Source organism: Eptesicus fuscus, chromosome 6 (genome assembly GCF_027574615.1).
Source record: "Eptesicus fuscus isolate TK198812 chromosome 6, DD_ASM_mEF_20220401, whole genome shotgun sequence".
NCBI lineage: Eukaryota > Metazoa > Chordata > Mammalia > Chiroptera > Vespertilionidae > Eptesicus > Eptesicus fuscus.
In genome coordinates, this window is record NC_072478.1 from 73,966,745 (window position 1) to 73,987,345 (window position 20,601).

A 20,601-nucleotide genomic window follows, 5' to 3' on the forward strand; every position below is an offset into this window, starting at 1 on the left:
CTCCCTCTCCCGCCTGGCCCAGCCTCCAGAACCCTCCTGCAGAACCTTCCTCCTGGGGGGCCACAGCCTAGGGAGAGCCCTAAAGTCTGCTCCCTCCACGTACAGGCACAGTCTCCCCCCGAGGTATCCAGCGGTGCACTCCCAGACACACGTAAATCACAGTCCCGTGCTCCTCAGATGATGGCAAAAAGGTCCTTTATCCAAAGGAAGAGACCAAGCACCCCTCTCCCAACCCACTCCTTTACCCTCTGCAAGCTCAGGCTTGCTGCAGAGCAAATCCAACCACTTTCATCCGTGAGAGAAACCAACCCTAGAGAGCAAGGACAGACTCCAGGCCCTGATACAGTTTGGGACGGGGATGCCTGCGGACACAGCCCGTTTGCCCGCCCGGCCGGCTGGGGCCTGACTTACGGAAGGCCGTGTAGAACTCTCGGAGGGTCAGCCAGCCGTCACTGTTGTAGTCATCAAATCGAAGGAGGTCGCTTGGCGAGCATCCCAGGAAGCTCTCTTCCAGGTCCTGTTCCTTCAGCACGTGCTGTGGGTGAGGGAGGGAACAAGGCCAGAGCCAGGAGTGAGCTCAGAGCTGTGGGCTTTGCTGGGACATGGCTCAGGCCAATTGGGGCGAGGAATCAGCAACAGCTCAGTGGGCCATTGGGAGCATCCGAAGCTCTTTGGTTTTGTCTTGTCTGACCCTCCCATTTTATAGATAAGAAAACTGAGGCTCAGAATGGGGAGGGGCTTTCCTAAGGTCACACGGTGGTTGGGCAGAATCGGGATTAGTGTTCAGGTGCGTCTTCTCCCCATCTGGGCAGACAGACGCCAGAGGGTTGGAGGTCAGAAGGATCCTTGAGGCCTCCTCATCTATCCTTCTTGCTATCGATGGGGAACCAGAGAAGAGAGGGGCCTGATCAAACAAATTCAGCACATAAATAGTGGCTGTGTACAGCTGGAAGGTCATTAGCACCTCCTCCCCCCACTCCCACCAGCCCTTGCAATCTCAGGGCTGCGCATTCTAACCACAGCACAGCCCCCAAAAAGGGAGGGCTGCCATTCTACTGAGGAGCCTGAGCCCCGCCTCTGCCTGCCCGGCCCTGCCAGGGACAGAATCTCTGTCCTTGGGATCCTGGCAGGAAGCCATGGGTGGGCCTTCATGAACTCCTTTCTGGATGTGGCCCAGGCCACAGGGCATGGAGCTCTCCCCAGCATGACCAGCCACATGCCAAAGGTGACTAAAGGTAGAGATTTCCGGCACCCTTGCTAGCTGGGGCCAGACGCTGGTGTTTCTTACAGAAAAAAAATGCTCAGAAGGAAACCTCAGAAGAAGGAAAAAATTTCATTTTATTCGAGGGGGCGGGGAAGAGGGGGACAGAGGCATTTTCTCTTTATTTAACAGTCTCAGCTTGGTCTGCTATATTAAAGGCAATTTAATGTGATAATGTTAAAAAAAATGACCCTTCACCCAGCAAGTAAGAGTGGTCGATAAAAGGGAGATCAACCATAACGCCCGAAATCAATCTTTCAGGATGGAAATTTCCCTTTGTCTATTTCTGCATTGGAAATTGATTAACGTTTCATAGGACCTACACGGTTTTCCGCAACACCTTTGAGTCAGTGTCAAGGCAAGGCTCCCTTTAGCTGGGCTCTGCCTGGCAGATTTATGAAACGGACGATAAATACATTAACCCAATTACCATGCTTGTTAATGGCTCCAGGTGCCTCGGGGAACGCCTCTGCCTGGTTAGAGCAACATGACCAGGAAGGTCCTGTTTACTTAGCCACCTGGGAGCCATGTGGGCTGGGGGGCAAGAGCCACAGCAGCCTCTGTCCAGGCCAAGCCAAGCATCTGCCCTCGGCGCTGCCTGCACAGCCTGTGGCCGGGGAATCACCAGGCGGTTCCTCCTGCAGGGAACCATCACCAACAGGACCCGGGCTTCCCCAGCGCAGCTTGGGTGTTCTGTGGGTTGCTGGCCCTGCCCCCTGGGGTCCTAGCCATAGCTGGGCCTATTGGTGAGGAAGGTGGTGCTGTGCTGGCTGGCAGGGTTGAGGAAGGTGGTGCTATCCAGGTGTGGGTGACAGAGTTGGGTTTGCATGTGCTCCCAGGAAGTGGGGTTTGCATATGCTCCCAGGAAGTGGGGTTTGCATGTGCTCCCTGGACTGGTTGGAGCAGGGGTCCCCGAGAGGGGGACTTGGCATGGCAGGGCTTCTGGGTGACTGTTCCATATTCAGGTTTTGGGGACACTTGCTGGCCCCATAGACCTTGAGAGGACCAGGTGGAACTTCCTGGTGGGAGCCATGCTCCCCCTGGGAGACCCCTGTCCTGCGAGGGGAGCAGGTGTACGCCCACCAGCCCACCTGGGGGTCATCTTGGTGCCATCATGTCTGAGCAGTGAACAAACCCAGGTGAGCCGCTTGATTCTGTGAGGTGGAGGTAACAGCAGTGCCTGCCCCACAGCAGAGGACGCTGAAAGGGTTAGGAGGAAGTAATAGTCATCAAGATGATGACGAGGACATCGATACTATCACCTCCTGAGAACGTGCTGCGTGCCCAGCACCGTGCCCAGCACGTCACGCCTTAGTTGTTTAACCCTCCCGATGGCCCTGTGATGGTCACAGAGGAGAAATGGAGGCACAGAGCGGCGTGGTGTCTCCCAAGACCCACCAGCTAGAAAATGCTGGAGGCGGGGCTTGAACGCAGGCCGTGTGACCGTGAAGCCTGCGTTCTCAGCTACTACACTACATAGCAAGGGCCTCTTCTGCTTGTTACATCACAGGGCAAGGCCTGGCTCACTGCCAAGCACACACGGTGCTCGTAAGGGTTAGGGCACGCCCCAGCCCAGTCCTGCCCGGTGACCTGGCCATTTTGCTAAGGTCACCACATCATGTGAAGGTTTCTTTATAGCGGCATCAAAGGCGGGGACTTATTATCTGTCCTCTGGTGGGTGCTCGGTCTCTGTGGACGAGCTTCTCTTGCCCACCGCCCTGCTTGGGGAGGCCGACCTTGCCTTCCTAGCAAACGTTTGCACCTGCCAGATGTGGCTCAAGCGCCCTAGGTCCTTAGAGGCAAACCAGCAGAGCAGGAGCAGGAGCAGGAGCAGGAATGCAGGCGCTTTGGCCCACCCAGCCTGCCTTCCTGCCACCGGCCAGGAAGATCCTCCCTACAGCTGGCGATGACTGGCCCCGGTTGCTCCCTCCCCGCGTCTCTCTGCCACAGGAGCTAATTGCGCTTGCACTTCCGTGTAGCTGGACAGACGGACACATGCGCTGGGTTTGGGGAGGGAGGCAAACTGCAGGGCCTGATGCAAGTGTTTTCTCAAAGGAAGAGCAGTGCTTAGGGGTGGACACAGGGCTTTGTGCCGCAAGCAGGCTGGGGCGTGGGCTGTTGATATCTGGGTACTAAAGAACAGCGAGACCCTAGGGGAGAGACCGGGGGACGCCCAGGTTGCAGCCCCAGGGGTGTGTGGTGAAACTGAGCCTGCTTCCTTTAGCCTTCCCGCTGGGGAAAGTAAAAGACTCAGGGAGAGAAGGTTTACTTCCTAAGGACAACATCAGAGATCAGCCCCCCCCCGAAGCGTGTGTTTTGCCAGCTAGCTGCGAGTGCTTCAAAGCTTGTTTGTAAATATTGGCTGAAGGTGGCTGGTGGGAAGGAGACACTGGCGCCGTTTGTTTGTAAGAGGTTCTGAGAGGCCTGGATCACACGCTCTCCGGCTCCCTGGAGAAGGGTCTCTTGCAGGAGGCCTGCCAGGCGTCCCAGCACAGAGACAGCTACAAACGACTCTCCTCACGTGATCTCCAGGTTCTCTTCATGGACATGCTCCATGGAAAACCCGATTCCTCCTCAATTTTATTTTCACTGGACGCCGTACTCACCTGAGCCAGTTCAGAGCTGCTGAGGTGGCCGTCACCATCTGCATCCAAGTCCTTAAACAGAGATTCCACCAGGAGGCGCTTCTGGGAGGCAGGGTCTCCGCGGCCGCTGGCCCCCTCGGGGAGTGGCTGCAGGCGGGTCTGCAGTGCCAGCAGAACGTTCTTCAGGCGGGCGTAGTTGGCCATGGTACACAGGTCGCCTGGAGGGGGAGCGGGGGTTATTGCAGTGAGACTCCTCCCCAGGGCGTTGCGAGAACCTTCATCCGTTCTGGGCATTTCCCGCGTGCAGTGCGGGGGGTGGGGGGGGCACTGGGGCTGATGGGATCTGTTTGCCTGCCTGCCCACCAGCCCACCCCATAGCTATCCACTGAGCACTGAATACATGCCACACATGATGCAAATGCGGGCCGGAGCCTGCCTGCCCATCCCACGGAGATTTACTGAGCACCTACTGTGTGCCAGACGTAGAACAATTGCCAGATGGACGGGGGGAGTTTGTCCAGGGGAATTCACTGCGGCAGCCCCACGGCGGCTTCGGGGAAGCTGGCCCCGATTTCACTTTGTAATAGCTCGTCTTTGCCTTAATCCTACCTGAAAGGCTGCTTCTGAATACGTGGCTTCCTAGATTTGGGGGTGTTCGTTAACAGGACTAAGAAGCCTTGCTTAACGAGGTGCCCTCCCAGAGCTGGAGTACTGCAAAACAAACACGTGCACGCTCGTCTACAACCGAGAAACCAAGGAAGCTTTACGAAAGGAACACCGGCGCACACAGCCCCTTGCTCTGGGCCTGTCACCCAGGCCTGCCTGCTGCACAGCGTCAGGACCACGCGGCGTTTTGGCAGGTGAGGCCCGGGATGCACTGCGACCGGACACTGGCAGTCTTCCTGGTGGCGGGCCACTGGGAGAAACACCGCAGGAGGCACAGCCTGTCACCTGGGAGGCTGCAGGGTGCGAGCAGAGCAGGGGAGCCCCCCCAGCCCCGCTTCCTCGCCCCCCTGGGGTGGAGGGCGTCCTGGGCCCTGGTGGGACCCGCGCCGTCCACTCCAGGCGGGAGGCCAAGGTGCTGCTGGGAATGCACTGTCTGCGGCCTCGAGTCTTTCCCTTAATCCCCAGGCCAGTTTGGAGAATCAGGGGTTGGGACGGTCACTGTAACGCAGGGCTGGAGAGCGCCGACTCAGGTCCCCTGGGCTTCAGCCCCAGCCCTGCCGCTGCCGGGACCTGCACCTTGGACCAGGCGCCTCCGTGATTTCACCTGGGAAGTGGGAGGACACACTTCCCACACAGCTGCCTCCCACACAGGCCGTTGTGACGATTACATAAGATATGCACACGGAGGGATTAGCACGGCGTGGCACAGAGTGAGGGCTCACCAAACGATAGCTCTTCTCTCCGTATCATCAGTAGGACCACCTTTGCGAAGAGCAGCAAACAGGGAAGCTGTTGATGGGGGAAGGGCTGGGGGAGTCTGTCTGTTGCTCTCCCTCCTCTTCTCCCTAGACAAGCCTGGGCGGCCAACCACTTCCTCCTCTGCTTGTTTGTGTTTCTAGATTTTCTTCCAATTTGAGGTCAATTGATTCTTGTCAGAAACAGATGCCTGTTACCATTTCCTCCTGCATGTTTATTTAGAAAAAAAAATCAATTGCTGTGTTCAATGTAATCAAATCTATTTGTTCTCTGGGAGCTCCAGGCTCTGACAGGCCAGGCTCTCCCATTCCCCTGCCGTGCTGGCGCCCTCTCTGGCCTGTTGGGTACCCATGCCGGGGAGCGCTTGGCTTGGTGCCACCAGTTGGCAAACCTGATCCTTAAGTCTGTATGGCTGCACAGTGTTGAAAATAGTGGCCTTGTCCTGCTATAAAAACATTCCCGTCCAGGGGAAGATGTGGCAGCCTGCTGGGTTTTCCTTCTTTGCCAGGCCTGGATAAAGGTCAGTTTTGGCGAAGGAGAGAGATAAATTTTGCCCCCTTGCCCTCAACAGGGTTAAGTCCGGTTCTGGTAAATGACCCAGAAGTCGGGAGGCAGTACGGGAGCTGAGACCGAAGCTTTGGGGTAGGAGGTGAGGGCGTCTCTGTGTGGGGGGTCTGTGGGGACCTGTCCTGAGGGTCAGGCTCTCCTGGGAGCGGCATTCATGCCCGGTGCTGCGAGGTCGCTGCACACAGCAGATGGAAAGGGGGCCTGTGGGGTCAATGGAAATGCTAGTGCGCAGTCAGACTGCTGAGAACACACCACAGCAGGGCCACCTGAGGGTGGGCCCAGACAGGCCAGCTGGGCAGAGATGTCTCATTCTCGCTGGCCCCCCACAACCTGTAACCTTCCTCACAGACCTTGGTGGAGCGTAGAGCTCCTCTGAGCTGCCTGTGGCCCGGGGCCAGGGGTCTCCGGCTAGGCAGCATCTCCACATGGAGGTGGGTCCTGTGGAGAGTGCTGCAGCAACCCCCAGGCCCCACCCCTTCTATCACATTCCTGCACTTCACTGTGAATTACAGGCTTTTGCTCCTCCACCCTGGCCATGGCCCAGCATAGGCCTCCTGGCCAGGAGGGTAGGCACACGTCTAGACAACAGCCTGGTGGCGTCCCAGTGTCCAGAGTCAGCTCCCCGAGTCCTTGGTCTTGCCCCGTGCGAGAGCCCACCGTGCCCTGCTCCTCCCATCCAGCACTAACTTATAAACTCTGTGCCAGAGGCTGGGCGGCACCCTGGGGGCAGATGGTGGGACTACTGGTCTGAGCACCCAGGGTGCCCGGAGGGAATGCTGATGAGGGAGGGCATTCAGGATGAGACCTGCAGGATGAGAGAGTGTGGGGAGAAGATGGCACAGGGAACAGCATGCCAGGCAGCAGGGCTTGCAGGTGCCCTTGCCCTTCCTGCCTCCATTTTCCACCTTAAAATGGGGGCAAAAATAGCCCCATCACCACCTTACAGGGTCATGACATTCAAGTAGCAATGCTCAACCTTTGTCATCTCATGGCACACATAAACGAATCACTAAAATTCGGTGGCGCATCAAAAAGATATCTTTTGCTAGTCTGACAAAAAGATAGGTATAATTTTGATTCATTCACACTGGATCGCTATTGTTGTGTTGGCTCTTGTCATTTTTTAAAACTTATTTGACAATCTAAGGAAAAAGAGGTCAGTGCCCCTGACTGACTAGTCAGGCATTGCAAGTGTTAGAAGTTCTTGCAGCGCCCAGGGTGCCCTTGGAGGCACCTGGCATCAGAGGAAATGTAGGAGGACTTTGCCAAGTCCAATGGTCAGCCAGGCCTGAGGCTTCTCTGGATGACTCACCTGTCCGTCCCCATCACCAGTGCCCAGCACCTGGCACAGGTGGCCATTATATTGGTGCTCGTGGAAAAACAGAACATTTCCTCGCTCCCTTCCCCCTGCTCATGGACATTCTCCCCAGGGGGCCTCTCACGGAGGGAGATGCATGTCCTGGTCAGCCTGACACTGACGGGCATCCCCCGCCTCCCGGCCTGGGTGCCCTCCACACGGCAGGGCCGGCCTGGCCAGCCCCTGGCACTGGCCTTGAGCTTCCTGCCAGCACGAGTGTGCGGGGCTCCTCCTGCTGCCAGGCCAGGCCTGCTTTGGCAGATAAAATATTGATCAGCCTGCTGAGGAGCCCAGAGTGGGATCCTATTTTCATGTCAGAACTTGGTAATGAACTACATTTATCAAGCCCGTTCTCCATGAGAAAGGTCAGCCGCAGATCTGGCTAAGTTGTGATGACACCTCATTAATCTAGTTCCCTCAATAATTGTCCCTCTTTGAAGATCCTAATGTTCTCCCATTCCAGCCACACTCCCTCGGGCCGAGGGAGATTATTATAGCAGCAGCACAGGCACATCCGCATTTAATTTTTTGAGTAAAGAGAGACAGGAAGCAGGTAGCAGCCTCTGGAATTAAATGTCCATCAAAGGAACACTTTCTCTTGCAAAACAAAGGGAAGCAAGAGAGACATTGTGAACGTCCATCAGCCGCGCGCCCACGGCCAGCTCGGGCCTCGCAGGGACCATCTTCACTCTGCGGCAGGCGACGCTCCCAGCCCCAGGTGTGGGTGCGACTGGAGGCTCCAAAGGGTCCAGGGAAGGGGGGTTTGCAGAATGTGGGCAAGGTGGGAGACGCCACCCAGATACCGGGAAGCTCCGATGCTGAGAGTGAGACAGGCCATGTGGTGAAGGTCTGTTGGAGGCCCAGGTCCTGGACACAGGAAGCAGCCAGAGCAGGTGAGGGGAGGTGGGAGACACCTTGCATGAGGGAGGGGCAGTGCCTGCCTGCCTTTTCTCTTTTCCCTCCCCCACGCCCCCAGCCATTCCTGCACCACGTCCTCTGGTCTCCTTCTCCAACTCGCTCCCGTGCCTCCTACACCAACCCTCCCCCCCCCCCCCCACCGCCTATAGAGCCCCCTTGTTCACCGGCCCAGTTTTCTCCATGGGGGGTGGGGTGGGCTGGTGCATCATGCCCCGAGATTCCAACATGTGGGTGTAGGCAGCTCGCTTCCCAAACCACACACAGGCACACAGGCCGTCCCTTCGGAAACCACCCAGTAGCCAGCTATGCCTGCGAGCCACACCCACTAGACTCTAGCCCTTCTTGACCTGGCAGAGAGCCAGCCCCTTGGCTCAGATCCTGAGACCCTCACACGGGAGAGCCCCCAGTGGAGCCCAAGGGAGAGACCAGATGTGCCCACGGCTTATAGGGTCACTTGTGGGCAGGCTCCTCCTGATCCCCACGCAAACATTAGCATCCCGGTCCCCACACTGTACCCAGCCGGGGAGCAATGACACCTGCCGCTTGACAAAGCTGTGATCTTTCCCACCAAAGCGAAAACCTGGCTCAATCGCCTGGCACTGATGTCACAGCTGAATGTGGCTGTGACACAGGCCTCGGATGCCATGTGTCATGCTGAGGTCTACTTTGGAACTGCTAAGCTGTGCAGAGAGCAGAAAGCATCTTACTCCCAGATCTAATTTATGAGCTGCCATAACTTTACTGGAGTTTAGCTTAAGAGGAACAGATGTTTAACTTGATGTAAATTCAGGAACATTAACCATCTTTCTGCTGCCATTTCTGGGAAAATTCAATTAACAATAAATGCCAAAACCAATGGGTTTATCTTAAGATACATTTCCACTAACATGATATAGTTTTTTTTTTTGTTTGTTTTTTTTTAAAATAGATTTTATTGACTTTTTACAGAGAGGAAGGGAGAGGGATAGAGAGCTAGAAACATCGATGATAGAGAAACATCGACCAGCTGCCTCCTGCACACCCCCTACCGGGGATGTGCCCGCAACCCATGTACATGCCCTTGACCGGAATCGAACCTGGGACCTTTCAGTCCGCAGGCCGACGCTCTATCCATTGAGCCAAACCGGTTTCGGCAACATGATATAGTTTTACTGATGGTGTTGACCAAGCCACAAAGTTCTGAAAATTCCAGGAGATCGTTAAGCACACACAATACGGTCTCGTCACAATCTCCAAACAAACACAAACAGATGCATCAAAGGTGTGCCGTGTGGTGACCCCTTGCTGGCTGTTTCCTGGGGCCTGTGACTTCTGGGCAGATGGGTCACTGCTGCCTACACTCAGGAACCATGGGAGGTGTGCACACCATGGCCTACGCTGTAGCCCCTGGCTATTCCCATTACCTGGCAGAAAGCTGGCCTGCAGATTCTGCTCCCAGGTGCTCCTTTCCTGAAAAGCCCTTCTTCAAATCTGACTTTTCTGCAACAGCCCAGCTCCAAGGAGCTGCTTCTGTCCACTGTAAGCCACACAATCTGGCCCCTTGGTCCCTTAAGCTTGGAGGAGCTTGCCTTTATCTCCATCCTCTCTTCTCCAAACACTGTGCCCAGTGCCTCTGCATCTCCGGCATGAGAGTCTTCACTCTCTTAAAGAACCCAGCCATTGAGACCTTGGGTGGACACGGCCAAGGGCCACAGGGGCACTGGTGACAGTTTTGGAGATGCTCAGCCTGTCTCCTGCCCTTCCATCGCTCGGGGCTCCACCTGAGTCTCCTCCTCACTCACTAGTCCCAACCCCAGAGCCAGCAATGGGCCCCTGCACTCACGAGTGTGCCCTTATTCTCCCAGGCCCCCCAGGAGGCTAGCATCCGGCTGACCAACTGTCCTTGGTCAGTGTCCTCTGCTCCTTTCCCTGGAGGGTCCTATTTGTCATCCCATCTGCATGCTCTGGGTTCTTGAAGGTACGGAGCCCACTTTGAGCCCAAACACAGAATCTGCACATCTAAGGCTCCACATGACCTACAACCTGCCTGGGCCCAATGCACATGCCACGCTGGCCATGCACTCGGTCCCCAGCTGCTGTGCCAGAGCCCATCAAGCCTGCATGAAAATATCTACCTCCACGTGCACCTGAATTCGAAGATAAACCCTCATCTCCATTTTTGCTCCAGCATCAGGTAATTTAAATGAACAAAACCACCCAGACCTTTGTTAGATAAATGGCACATTTGCTCATGAATGCCTGGTTCAATGGTGTTGCTGTACAGTCTGCTGTTTGACATTTACGATCCTCTCTTCTATTCCTATTAGAGAAAGCAAAACCGGATGCATTCCTGGACGAGGATCCACTTACACTTTTAATGGTCGACTGGCACACCTACCACATGGCCCCAAAGTGAAAGAGTGCTGTTTGGAAACTGGAGTAAATGCTAAAGCCCTCCATGCACGCCTCACTGAGGAGGAAAGAGGCCGCCCGCAGGCACCCCTGGGGCAGGACCCGTCTCCTTCCCCCTTTCTCCGAAACAGGGCTCTTCCCTGTCTCTGTTCTCCCAGGACACCCTGGACAGGGAACCGGCACCTTGGGGCAGCAGGTGAGGAGACTGGGGCAGGGGGGACGTGGAGCCCATGCCTCCTCTGCCTGGCGCGGCCCATGGTGCTGCTCAGGGTGTTGGCTCAGACGAGGTGATCTTCAGCTTCTGAGCCAAGCCCAAGAGCAACTAGTTTTTATTTTGATTTTTTGACAGATCCCGCCTCAAGTTTATTTGTACAAATAGCACAGGAGGACATCAGCCCCAGGCAGACAGCAGCCCAGGGGTCTCACCACTCCTTCCGTCCTCACATTGGCAGACAGAGGCCTCTACCCTGGAGCCTTCTTGAGTGCCTGGGCACCTTTGGGAGCCTGAGCTGGAACCTGAGCTGTAGCTGCAGCCACAGCCTGGGCCTTGGTTTGAGCCTTGGCTTTGGCCTTTGACCTGCAGAGCCTGAGACCCTTGGTGATGTGGGCAAGATTGAACTGTGGCTGCTGCCCTTTGGGACCATGGCTTGGCCTCTTTGGGCTTTACAAGGGCCTTGATGGCCACGGCACTGTGTACCCATGGCCTTGGTGTTGTCACCCCCTCCAGCGTGAGGGGGTGTGGACTGCCAATCAGTGTGATCGAACGGGGGTCTTTAGGAGGGGACTGCCCCACGTTAACGTGTTCCACATTTGTATCTGTAGAAGCTTTGCTGGGCTTGTGGGGACATGCACTTTAGAAGGGGAGGTATTACAGAAAAACTGGCCCCTTTTTTCCCCTCGACCTGAAAAGAACTTACTTTATTCGCTCTCTGATTTGTCTTTGAAATCTTTCTTGGGCAAGTCAAGGACCTGGAGGTCGCTTAACGCATGATCGTGCAGGGGCAGGGCCAGCGCCCAGGGAGGAAGCAGTCTGGGAAGTCCTGGCTCGGGGTCCAGAACCCAGAGCCTGGCCCTGAGAGGAGCTGGGCCGACGGGAAGGGTGGGCCATGGGGACTGAAGAGGAAACCTGGGTGTGGCTCCTTTTCCAGCAAATTGAGTTATTCCAGACACAGCACAGCCAGCCGTCTCACCGCCTCACCGTCTCACCGTCTGCTCTGTGCACTCCCAATGGCACTTTGCGGACATGCTGACTCTTATTAGATTCACACACTGGGAAATGCTCGGCCCTCTCAGATCCCAAGAATGGCCTCCTCGTTGCCTTATCTGGCAAGAAAACGAATTCAGATGCTTTGAGAGGGTTCAGGACCCACAGGAGGTGGGAGTTACAGGGACCCTCCAGGATGCTCCTAAGGAGAATGTATACAGCCCAGAGCACACCTGGGGGCAGACAGGTGGGGCCAGCGGCCCACAGCTTGAAGCTCTTCAGACCTGAGACCTGGGCAGGTGTGCTGCGTGTGTCCCTGTGAGTACGGTGCAGCCTGCATGTGTCACACGGTTTGCGTGCTTTGCCTCGGGAATGTTTACTTGTCTTCTTTTGAGTTGGGCTTTGAAAAGGTGGTTAAAAATTTCATAAAGAACTTTCCATGCCAAAAGCCAAATCAGCTGGTGAGGCTCAAAAAACGTCACGTGATGCTAATGGCCCCTAATAAGAACAGGAGCCATCAGTTAAAGAAGGCGATCGCACTCTCACCTTGATTTGTGTTTTCCCCACGAAAGGTGCTCTGTTTGGTGGGTAACTGTGTCCTCATCAAAGATTTTCAAGGGTGTGGGGTGAGACATGCTTTCTTGGCTTTTGAGGCTGCGTGCAGAGGACACAGGATAAAATGTCCTTACACATGTAGACGGGCAGACAGACATAAGCACACACGAGTGAGGATTGGGGTATGCAGCCCAGTGACACTGGTCCTGTGCCAGCAGCTCGGCCCCAGCCTCGTCCTCCCACCCCATTTGCCTCTTGGAGATGCCTACGCAGCCCACGCAGCACAAATCTTAGGTCACAGCCCCCAAGAGCAGGAGTAAAGGCTTTGGCACGATATAGTTCAGACCCCCATTTCATTGATGTGGAAACTGAGGCCTCTAGGAACAGTAAGAGGCCTGCCTTGGGGCCCAGGGCTTTGGTGATGGAGCTGGGCTATTGCCCACCTGGGATTTTGTGCCCACACTCTTGGGGGCCTTGCCTGCCTCAGTGCCACTGCCCCTTCTCTTCTAATCCCAGTCTTTCAGCTCTTGCAAGAAACCCCATGAGATGCAAATACAGCTGTGGGGAAGGACCAAGGGGACTGTGATGGGGGAGGACAGGATTTTCTATAGCACAAGGAGGGTGTCAACACCCTACAGACAGGAGGGCCACTTCCTGGGCAAATCTTATTATCACGAACACACTGGCAGGTCCTGACTTTCCCTGCCAACAGCCTTGGCTCAGCGATCTGGGGTCTGGGCTGACCTTCACCCAGTGCCTGGAAATGCAGGGGACACACAAAGATGGGGGTTTAAGTCTCTAACTGAGCGGAATGACCTGTAGCCAACCCCAGGGCCAGTGTCCCTTGCGGGGGAGCAGAGCCACACTCAGTGAGGGTATTTCCGAGACTGGGCATCCCTTGGGCCAGGCTCCGAGTTGCTCACCTTCCCTGGGGGAGTTTGCTCGATAGCTCAGCCTGGGTCTCTGGGGAGGAGGCTGAGGGTTAGACGGGGTTTGCTGAGCAGGCTCAGGAGGAGGAATGGAGGAGACTGGGTCAGGGGATGCCATTACCCTGGAGCATCCTGGCTTCACTCCCACACTAAGCACCCAAGAGATATTGACCCACACAGTCCAGGCGCTAAGATGACACCCTCACAGGCCCTGTAATCAAGGCTCCCAACACCCCCCCTCTGAACAGGCCTGGCTGGTAGCAGGCGGCTCTGCTGAGCTAATGGCATAGAGGTCGGTCTGTGCTCACCGAGGGCTGCCATGGGCCCTGGCACTAGAGGTGGCCTCCTTGGGTAAGGCCAGAGCTCGCTCACAGACCATGCCCTGGTTTGCTCTGCTCATCTCCTGGGCTCCCAAGGTTTCCAGGACTGAAACGAGGGCTCAGCCTAAGACTCAACTGCCATGGCCCTGGCTGTTGGCTCTTGTGGTCTAGAAAAGGGCATCCAGGGTCACCTGCTCAGAAGGGATCAAGATGGACGCTTCTGGAACCACCTCATGGTCCAACCGTGCCTGACTCACCAGCCATGATGGATGGCATGGTGGGCCCTGCAGGCCCAGCCTCATCAGGGTTGCCGGAGCCAGGCTCCTCTGTGTGAAATGCCCTCCCTGTTAGAGTCCGGGCCCACCCTTCTGGGTACAGCTCTCTTAGAAAGCCATCCCTGGCCAGCTCCCCTCCCCCATCCTGTGGCAATCAGGGCCCAGACCCTGCACTTGACTCGGAGCATTAACTGCCCTCTGGTGCTAACTCCCTCCCCAGTGTGTGGCACACATCCGCCAGCAGGGGCCTCGGGGACAGGAGGGTGTGCACCCCGTCTGCAGTTACTGCACCCGCCACGCCCATGAGGGCTGCTTGGCAGCGGGGGATGAACTGATTGACCCCAAGCAGCATGACTTACAATGAAGGAGCAGAGGGAGATCATTTATCCTCATTCTGAACGTCTGGCTTGGCAGAGATGGCAACCGTGTAGCTCCTCCCTGCTCTGTGCGTTCATGAGGGCGTGAGTCACTGCCAGGCTTCCCGTAACTCTAGATCACAGACCATGCCCTGGTTTGCTCTGCTCATCTCCTGGGCTCCCAAGGTTTCCAGGACTGAAAGGAGGGCTCAGCCTAAGACTCAACTGCCATGGCCCTGGCTCTTGGCTCTTGTGGCCTAGAAAAGGGCATCCAGGGTCACCTTCTCAGAAGGGATCAAGATGGAGCCAGGCGGAACACAGGCAAAGAGGCATGGGGCACAGGGCTCTGCACCCTGGCCACCGGGCGGCAGCCCCTCATCTGCAGGCCCCAGAACACACACATTCACCTCCTCTGCCTCCCTCTCCCCTCAGCAAAGCTGGGCCATTCAGCTGGGGGAGAGGGTGGGGGTTGGGGAGGCGGGCAAAGGAGCAGAGCCTGCCCTGAAACCCTCTGCAACTGATTTGCGTGCACACCACCTAGTTTTTAAACGGAGATGAGGTAAGACTGGCGGTGGCTGGCTCTGTGTGATTAATTGGGGGCCACAGCATCTTCAAGGAGTGGATCTGGGCCCACTTATCTGGGTCGCATCCTCCTGAGCAAATGGCCATGATTATGGCTTTTAAAAATGACTTAGTAGAGATAATGGGTCACAGAAAATAGAGTGGGACTAATAGTAAATATAAAATGAGGGAGTCTGCTGGCTGAAAGTGGGGCTGCTGCAATAATTATGTTTAAAATGGCACCCATGTCTTGGGAGATTCTTCTTCCGGTGTACGTGTCCAAATTTCTCACTGATGGGGGAGGGAACCCTGCTCAGTGCATAAAAGTATGGGGCCTGGAATCAGTTCTCTTTTTACTTTTTAAAAAAGATAGTTTTTTATTGATTTTAGAGAGAGGAATGGAGAGAGAGAGAGAGAGAAATATCAATGCCAGAAATATCCATCAGAAACACTGATGGACTGCTTCCTGCTCGCCCCCCTTGGGAATGGAGCCTGCAACCCGGGCATGTACCCTGACCAGGAATTGAACCAGCGACCTTTTGGTGCACAGGATGATGCCCAGCGAACAGAGCCACACCAGTCAGAGCTCTTTTCACTTTTTAAAAATAATTTTAAATTGAATTTATTGGGGTGACATTGGTTAATAAAATTATATAGGTGTAAAGTGTGCAATTCTATAAATCACCATCTGTAGTATACTGTATTGTGTGTTCATCACCCCAAGTCAAGTCTTTTTCCCCCCTTTACCCTCTTCTACCTGCTTCCACCCCCTTTCCCTCGGATAATCACCATACTGTTGTCTGTGTCTATGAGTTTTTTTTCTTCTTGCTTAATCCCTTCACCTGTCAAACCACACCCCTTGCCCCTGACAGCTGTCAGTTTGTTCTATCTATGAGTCTGTCTCTATTTTGCTTGGTAGTTCAGTTTGTTCATTAGATTCCACATATGAGTGAGATCATATGATATTTGTCTTTCTCTGACTGACTTATTTCACTTAGCATAATGCTCTCCAGGTCCATCCATGCTGTTGCAAAAGGTAAGATTGCCTTCTTTTATACAGCTGAGTAGTATTCCATTGTGTAAATGTACCACAGCTTTTTTATCCACTCATCTGCTGATGGGCACTCAGGTTGCTTCCAAATCTTGGCTAGCATATAATATCACTTTTGTACTTTTAATTTTCCATCATCTGTGCTCCCAGGATGGGCCAGAGGCTGGGTGTGTCCGCCTCTCCCATGCACTCGTGTTCTGGAAGTGTGTGAGCAGAGCTGTGCCGAGTGCTAGAAACCCTGGTCTTCTCTCCCCGATCCTTATTTTTCCATCTGTACACGGGGACCCATAGCCTCTGTCCCCAGGGTTGTTGTCAGACTTGATGGCCCCTCACCTGTCACAGAGGAGGAGCACTCTGGATGGCAGGGGAATCCTCTTTGCATTTCATTTTTTAAAATATATTTTTAAATTGATTTCAGAGAGGAAGGGAGAGAAAGAGAGATAGAAACATCAATGATGAGAGAGAATCATTGATCGGCTGCCTCCTGCATGCCCCCCACTGGGGATCGAGCCCGCAACCTGGGCATGTGCCCTTGATTGGAATCGAACCTGGGACCCTTCAGTCCACAGGCTGACGCTCTAGCCACTGAGCAAAACCAGCCAGGGCCTCTTTGTATTTTAATGTGTCAGAATCTCAAGATCTCTGGGGTGGCAGGTGAGTGTGAGGTCCTGGAAGGTTCTGGGAATTCAATCTTCCCGGGCCTTGATCCCAGGGCCCAGGATACACAACCTTCTCCCTGGCGGCACTGGGGTGGGGGTGGGGGGGCACCCAGGAGTGACTGTAATGGAAATATAAATCGTCCTACTTCCAAGCAGCACGTTAATATTCAGTAATGACCTCAACCTATTCTCGGCACCCACTAGTAAACACCTCAGCCCACGCCACATTTCCCAGTCTCTAAGACAACAGGAGAAGGCCGGAAAGCCCTAAAAGAAACATAAAAATATGGTTGCAGAAGAGCCTGAAACTCATCTCTTTGAAGCTTAATTGATGGGAAAAGCTTCTGGCCCCAGAGAACTTGCAGGCCCATCATGCAGATATTCGATGAAGCGTCTCTGTACCACCAACCACACTAAACTGGAAATCATTACGTGGTAATTGCAAAAACATTAATAAAATGACCATGTGGGTTTTCTCGTGACATAAAAGAGGAATAAAGTAATTCACTCGGATAACTTAGCAAAAATGTATAGTCTGCACTGAGATAGAGGGAAGCAAGCAAGGGTTGCTTGGGTCTCAGTCTTTCCAGCCCCTTGAGATGGGGCCCAGGCCTCTATTCTGAAAGCCCGTGGAAGGGTAGCCAGGCTTCAGGACCACTGCTGGGGTCCAGGCATGTGACACCTGAAGGTCCTCTGAAGTTACTGTCCAGGGAACTACCAGCCCATTCATGCTCCTGTCGCAGAGCCAGGGAGAGAGACCCAGGGCTCTGATGGCAGTGCAGCCTGGACAGCTTCCTCAGCCATGCCTCTCTCCTCAACTACTAGAGAAGACAGGAAGAATTTGTGCAGAACTCAATGACATTTGCTTTAACTGCCGCAGGCCTAAGACAAGGCCCAGGTGACTACCCTCAGCCAGGGGCAGGCTTCCTACCGATGTTAGCCAGCTCAGCTCCTGGTCTCACCCCAGTACACACAGAATGCTCAGCTCCTCTTCCAGCACTTCACTCGCATGTGGTCACAGGACTCCCTGACAAGCCGACGTGTGTGTGTGTGTGTGTGTGTGTGTGTGTGTGTATGTGAGTGTAGAAGTGTGTGAGTGTGAGAGTGTGAGAGTATTGTGTGTGTGTGTGTGTGTGTGTGTGTATGTGAGTGTAGAAGTGTGTGAGAGTATTGTGTGTGTGTGTGTGTGTGTGTGTGTGTAGGACCAGAAGCTGAGACAGGCAGCATGGAGACCTTTCAGAGAGGAAACCTCCTGCCTGTCTCCCGTTCTTACCTGCCAGTGGAGCGTCCCCCACTACCAACACACACACTCCTGTCACCTCTGTGTACCACCACCCCATGCCCTGCTCTCTGCGTGTCCACATCCCCTCTGTCCTTCCGGGCCCACCATGAAGCATTCTTTCTCTAGGAAACCCTAGGTATGAACCCTGGATACAGCACTTACAAGCTGTGCAGCCTCCAGTAAGCCACTTAACCTCTCTGAACCCCATCCACGGAGCAAGAACAATAAGAATACCTACTTATCTCATTGACCTATCAGCGGTCTCCAGTGCTTTGCATCTACCCATTGCACCAGGTCTGTGAGAATGCCGAGCTCCTACTCTGGCATCCTCTCAGGTACCCACGGCTTCCTGTGTGGCTTCTCGGGACCTCGGCCACCTCATCGCTGGCTTGGGCAGTTTGCATAGCACTCTGACAGAGGGGTGACCTCAGGAGTCCCAGGAATTGGCAGGGAGATGGGACCAGGTGACAAGTGGGCAGGAAGGAGGGCGGCAAGGACTGCCCACAGGGGAAGGCAGATCGGACGAGTCCCTGGCAGCACCGCCTGAAGCTCAGGGAATGGCAGGCTTGGAACCGGAGGGACAAGGTGCTGAACCCTATGTGGCCAGAGGTAGCAGGCGGAATTCGAGGAGAGGCCTGTGAGGGTCAAAGGGTGCAGAGAGGGGCAGGAGCAGGAATTCACAATCAGAGAAAAGAGAAAACAAGAAGGCACCTTTGCTATAAAGCAAAGCACACTGGCACGCAAAGTGTGGCAATCTCATGTGACTCACCCCGAATGAACAGCCTGGTTCGTCTTCCACTTACGATACCTCGGTGAGGAGGCAAGCTGTCGACTTGCTACAATTTTACCCCAAACACCCAAGAAAGAAAAAACATTTGGAGTCGGCTTCTGCCTGCTGGCTCTGGCAGCGGCTGTGCGTCTCTGGGTTCAGGCGCAGGAACACCCCAACCAAGAGCTGCCCACGAATCTCTGTTCTGCTGTGGACGCCCGGCCCGACCACCACGGGGCCTCTATGCTGACGCAGCTCGCGCGTACACGCTCACAGGATGCCAAGGCAGTGATACAGGGGTAACACGTGCCCCGGGGCAGGTGGGGAGGGGGTGGGCTGTTCTCCTGCAGCCCTGATCCGAGAGCAGGTAGAGCGATGAGACAGGTAGGGCTGCTCAGGGGCCGGGCCACGCAGCTGATGAGGCCCCGGGCTCCCAGACCTGTTACCTGATGGACGCCAGCCTGGTCAGGTTGGGAGACCTGCGTGCGTCTGACTGAAGCCCCTACGGTGTCTGGGGGCTCATTCTCTTGGACAAAGGAGGGAAAGTGGTCTTTCTGCGGAGCTGGATTTGTTGGTAGTTGGGTGTTCTCCCCTCACCCACTCGAGAGAGAAGGATCCAAACCCAGGCCGTGTGGCGGTCCTGTGGCTCATTTAGTTATAAAATGATAACGAAAACTTCCATTAAGTTCATTTACATTGTCCTCCCCTCATCCATGCCCCCCAGTGGATGCCTGAAACCAAAGATGGTACCAAACCCTGTATATACCATGTTTTATCCTATACATACATACCCGTGACAGAGTTTAATTTATAAATTAGGCACGGTAAGAGATTAAGAACAACAGTAATAAAATAGAACAATTATAATATACTCTAATGAAAGTTATGTGAATATGGAATTACTAAGTACAGTAAGGGTGGCTTGAACACAGGCACTGTGATATCGCAGCAGCTGATCTGATAACTGAGATGCAACTAAGTGACTAACAGGTGGGGCGCACCTACGCGTGAATAAGCTGGACACAGGGATGATGCACACGGGGTGGGACAGCAGGACCTGACACAGGGGTGATGCACACTGAGTGGGACAGCAGGACCTGACACAGGGACGATGCACACTGAGTGGGACAGCAGGACCTGGCACAGGGGTGATGCACACTGAGTGGGACAGCAGGACCTGACACAGGGGTGATGCACACGGAGTGGGACAGCAGGACCTGGCACAGGGACGATGCACACTGAGTGGGACAGCAGGACCCGGCACAGGGACGATGTACACTGAGTGGGACAGCAGGACCTGACACAGGGGTGATGCACACGGGGTGGGACAGCAGGACCTGGAACAGGGGTGATGCACACTGAGTGGGACAGCAGGACCTGGCACAGGGACGATGTACACTGAGTGGGACGGCAGGACCTGGCACAGGGGTGATGCACACTGAGTGGGACAGCAGGACCTGGCACAGGGATGATGCACACGGGGTGGGACAGCAGGACCTGACACAGGGATGATGCACACTGAGTGGGACAGCAGGACCTGACACAGGGGTGATGCACACTGAGTGGGACAGCAGGACCTGACACAGGGGTGATGCACACTGAGTGGGACAGCAGGACCTGACACAGGGACGATGCACACTGAGTGGGACGGCAGGACCTGACACAGGGATGATGCACACGGGGTGGGACAGCAGGACCTGACACAGGGATGATGCACACGGGGTGGGACAGCAGGACCTGACACAGGGGTGATGCACACGGGGTGGGACAGCAGGACCTGGAACAGGGGTGATGTACACTGAGTGGGACAGCAGGACCTGGAACAGGGGTGATGTACACTGAGTGGGACAGCAGGACCTGGCACAGGGATGATGCACACGGGGTGGGACGGCAGGACCTGGCACAGGGGTGATGCACACGGGGTGGGACAGCAGGACCTGGCACAGGGGTGATGTACACTGAGTGGGACAGCAGGACCTGGCACAGGGGTGATGCACACTGAGTGGGACAGCAGGACCTGGCACAGGGGTGATGCACACGGGGTGGGACGGCAGGACCTGGCACAGGGACGATGCACACTGAGTGGGACAGCAGGACCTGGAACAGGGATGATGCACACTGAGTGGGACAGCAGGACCT

The 20,601-nt window shown here is 55.1% G+C and overlaps 1 protein-coding gene across 1 annotated transcript in view; it reads right to left on the reverse strand.

Annotated features, from left to right (window-relative positions):
• The window catches only part of FSTL4 (follistatin like 4), a 334,585-nt gene that overhangs the window by 92,029 nt on the left and 221,955 nt on the right, over positions 1-20,601 (reverse strand). The window contains exons 5-6 of the mRNA XM_008142339.3: positions 3,868-4,064; positions 412-535 (exon numbers count right to left, since the gene is read on the reverse strand). Of these exons, the coding sequence (XP_008140561.2) occupies positions 412-535; positions 3,868-4,064 (321 nt within the window). The remainder of the gene's footprint in view (positions 1-411; positions 536-3,867; positions 4,065-20,601) is intronic.